The sequence below is a fragment of the Plectropomus leopardus genome, unplaced genomic scaffold (genome assembly GCF_008729295.1).
Source record: "Plectropomus leopardus isolate mb unplaced genomic scaffold, YSFRI_Pleo_2.0 unplaced_scaffold9631, whole genome shotgun sequence".
NCBI classification, from domain to species: Eukaryota; Metazoa; Chordata; class Actinopteri; order Perciformes; family Serranidae; genus Plectropomus; species Plectropomus leopardus.
The window spans coordinates 1-4,338 of NW_024704334.1; the positions used below are offsets into that span (position 1 = coordinate 1).

General features: G+C 39.7%; 1 protein-coding gene across 1 annotated transcript; it reads right to left on the reverse strand.

The window, feature by feature from the left end:
- Window positions 1-35: 35 nt before the first annotated feature.
- LOC121940864 (complement C3-like) lies at window positions 36-4,238 on the reverse strand (the record flags this gene model as incomplete). The annotated part of the gene is made up of 7 exons (XM_042483546.1): window positions 4,144-4,238; window positions 3,255-3,453; window positions 2,856-3,018; window positions 2,591-2,685; window positions 1,101-1,189; window positions 243-325; window positions 36-133 (listed from the first exon to the last, which is right to left on the reverse strand). Coding segments are annotated over exons 1-7 (822 nt in total), but the record flags the coding sequence as incomplete, so codon positions are not given.
- Between the last annotated feature and the right edge of the window lie 100 nt (window positions 4,239-4,338).

A 4,338-nucleotide genomic window follows, 5' to 3' on the forward strand; every position in this document is an offset into this window, starting at 1 on the left:
ACCAACCAAACCTGGTAATGCCATCAAACAAAAACCTTCACATACGTTGCTTTGACTTGAACGGTGAGCTCTTGGCTGTCAACGTAGAAGAAGGGACTCTCAAGCATCAGTTTAACCTCAAAACTGGGCAGCACTGAAAAATGTAATGAATTTTATTGTGTCCAGTCAGGCAGAAAGTAAAGTCAAGTAATACAGTAAATAAATAAGATTAGGAGATAAAGAGGACATCTGCTTTGACTCACCATATTCTTTGACTTCAAACTCTGCAAAGTAGCTCAGCTGAGGTTTGCTGTGGAACCTTGCCACTATTTTCCACAGTCCGAAACTACACACACACACACACACACACACAGACACAGACACACACACACACACGTTAAAATATGTCTTAGAACAGGGGTTAATGGTGGCCAGATTGGATAATGTGAAAACACTAGGGGGCCATCTGCTTCTTGCATCAAATGAGTTATTCAAAAACAGAAATCACAAAAAATACAAATGCAACAGTTGCATCTTTCACTGAAAATGTACTAAAAACAAACAAACTTTTCACCGCTCTTGAAAGTGACAGTCCTCACTGTAGACTTCTTTGCTGCGGTGATGCCTGCTACCTTGCAGAAAATGTCTGCTGCAAGGTAACTGCTTGTTTGTTTATCGTCTGTCTAAAAAAGCACATTAGTTCCCCTTGCGCAGCCCTGACTTGGTACATATCTCCATTAACCAGTTTTGACCAGAGGTTCTCATATAGGACCTTTTGAAAGTCACACAACATGTTGTGCCAGACATTGGACATGCCTGTCTTAGACCGAATTGGCTTGTGTAGTGGTATACAAGCCAATATACTAATGACATCAGCCTCCTGTTTTGTTGTTGGTGCAAATTAGTAAATGTTAGCATGCTAACAAGCTAAGCTAAGATGTGAAGTAAACATTAAAGGTTACCTGCTAAACATTGCCATGCTAGCATGCCTTTGGACTTTTAGTCTTGTTAATATAATACAGTTGAATCTCCTATGCATTCAAGAAAGGGAAATTCACTACTAAAACAGGCAAATTTATTAAACTAAAATTAGGTCCTGGAAAAAAAATAGAAATACTAACCTGACAATTTCAGCAAGTAGGTAATTTCCGGAGTGGAGCCCTGATTTCAGAGAGACTGGATCAAGTGGTAAAATGATGCCATCCGGGCTCTGAAATGAGGACAAATTCAGCAAACATTGATTGAATAATAAAATTAAAATAGGTCCTTTAGTAGTGTTACTTTAAACACCGTACGTTTTAGTTATCCAAAAATAATAACTGGCATACGAGAAATGTTTCAACCTTTTTCGGATAAACTGAAATGATACTTGGCTGTGAAAGTCATCAGTCATCAGCCATAAAGTGGCTGAGCCTACTGACCTCAGTGGCCTGTCACTATCAGTCATATCACTCAGGAGGGGCCGCTTTATTGGAATGCACCACCTCTGCATTGGTGACAATTACCAAATGGAAGCCAACATTACCAGTGCGGGTGTGACTTCTATGTTTAAATGGTTAGTTAAATGTTAAGAAAAATTCTAAAAGTTAGGAAAAATTGTCAGCTGATTAAATGTTAAAAAAAAATCACATCATAATGTGCACAGCAGCAGTGATGCAGCCTGTGACGATAAGATAGAAAAGAAGAAAGGCAAGCAAGAAATAAAAGGTGAGCCACAGCAGCTTATTGACAAGTGCTGCACAGTGCAGACACAGGCAGTGAGTCCTGAGCCACAGACTTTTAAATGCTTTTCAAAGAGTGTAAAGAAAAGCAGAATGTGATCTCACTTTGAGCAAATTTTGGAGACTAAATTAAAATCCGAACTTTGTGATGGTGGGTTGTTTTTCTCCAATAGCACTAGAACAATGCAAAATCATTTCAAATATAAACACCTGACAGTGATGTCGAGTGATGCGAGTGACAATATTAGTGCAAGCCAGACTACACAGCTGCAACAGCAAACAAAAATTAGAGCTTTCGCTCTGAAAAAGTGTGAAGTCATAGAAGTCACACCCGTCAGCTGAATTTAGTCAGTTTTGCACAACACTAATTACTCGGTTTCAGGTCTCCAGTGATTGGTCAGGGAAAACCAAATCCACCACTGAAATCAATTAGAGTGGATGCAATGTTAGACTAAAGATGGAAACTGATACTGTGCAAGGACTGCTTATCAGTCGGTTGGTCCAAGACTTTCATCCTCGACAACTTTAACTGACATGAAATTTTTCTACAGATCCCCCAGAGGAATCCGAATGACTCCGGTGATCTCATGACTTTTCCACTTGCACCACTGACGTGGACATTTGTAGTTTGGAGTGAACAGCAATGAATGCACTGTCATGAAACATTCACGGCCTTACTTCTTGGTCTAGTGCTGTCATTAAGTCAAAAATTTGCCAAACATCTTAGCTTATATCTAAATACTTGCAAACCATTCCCATCAGCCTCAGGAGTACTTTTGTGCTAATTTGTGACGAGAGCATGCTAACATGCTAAGCTATGATAAAAATTTAAGGTGAAAGTTTGAGAATGATCTGAAATTATATTGCATATAAAAGATATAATCCAATACCATAATTTCAATGGCAATAGTAGCATCAGTTTGGGTTGTGACATTCCTCTCTACAGGCTCCATGCTGGGCGTCACTGCAAACATCCTGTAATAAACTGACAGAAAGACATTACTTTTCTGCTTGAAGGTTGAAATATCCATTCCAGTCATGTGACTGTTTTACTTTTCCTATGATAGAAAGCTTAAATTAAAAAAACAATAATTAGGGTAAGTGTTACAAAAGCAGATGTTCTGTTTCTCAGCACTGATATGGTATTGAATTTACCTATGCTGTTGGGGGTGTAGAGAGTCTTGTCGGTCTGGATGTAAATGTACCCGGACTGGAAGGACAGTAAGACGAGTTTCTCCAGCTCTACATCGGGGAACCGAGCTTTCAGGTACACATACTGCTTTTTGTTAGGATCTGGACTGAAGTCTCCAGCAGGAATCTAAGACCAAGAGACACAAGAATCACTGCGCGAGGAGCAGGACAGGGTATATCATGTGCATTTATAAATGCTAAATTTAAACTTTTGTTTGATTATTCTCTAATTTGTAGTCATAGTAGAAAAAAAACTCAACAAAGTGATGAATTCCAGCTTTAAAAATACTATATTAGTTATAAACAGTATTGGGGCAATGAAACCGAGTAACAGTGAGATGTATCTGAGTATTTCTACATTACCACGATTTCTCCGAAGTCTTGGAATTTTTTTGCACTTGTAAGGGTCACAGATGTGGAAGTCAGCCTTTTGCTTTTGGTGGGATAGTTCTCTACGATGATTTCTACTACGATGTCATTATCATCAGTGCAGTCTTGACACTCCACAAAGATGTTTACAGGCGTTCCTACCCGCAACAAGTTGGGAGCAGACATCACCTTCCTGCACATTAATGGGAAAAATAGTATTAAAAGTCAATGCACAGAAAGACCCACGAGCTGTTTAGGCCGTACTGAAACTTGCTTACAAACTCAGGAATACTGACAAGCTGTTTTTTTAATGATTTGCTGATAAGTATTTTCTCAGCTGTTATTTGCATAGGTTACAGTTTTGGTTCAATTAATTGGCAAAGCAATATTTTTTTTTTTGGCAGATATGGATCTTCTGCTCCAGCACATATACCACATAATGAGTGATCTATTGATTATCTTGACAAAGATCCAGCCCTGAATCAACAAAACATTTCATCATTTTTGAGGACTCTGTTTGCTGGGTCTGGTGTAATGCATCCCTGTGCAAATTCAAAACAAAAGTCAGGCCGGTTTACGGGAATCATTTGAAGGACCACAGCATGTGACTTACTGGAGCTGCTCATTATGTAAGACACAGGTGAAATGCAACTTTAACCTAAGTCCAAGTTAAATTTATACTGTCCATCTTCAATCCTAACCATGCATCAATAATTCTTTATGTTTTTGCAAATACTGGTAATACTTGGTTTTATTGCTGCTGCCATTACAGTTTTTCTCTACTGGCAGCACATACACAGTTTTCTCCTTCCATCTTTTTCCCTTTAACCTTCTCCACCTCTTTGAGCAGACAATCAAGAAAGAAAACTGCAGATCGACTTACATTGGAGATTGATCAGCCAGAGAAGTCAGAGAACAAAGGACCAGAAAGGCCAAAAGCCAGAGCTGAGTCCTGCACATCCTCCTGCTTGGTCCCATATCTGCTCTCCCACTCTGCAGTGCTCTGCTTTTACACACACACACACACGCACGCACGTGCACACACGCACGCGCGCGCGCGCGCGCGCGCACACACACA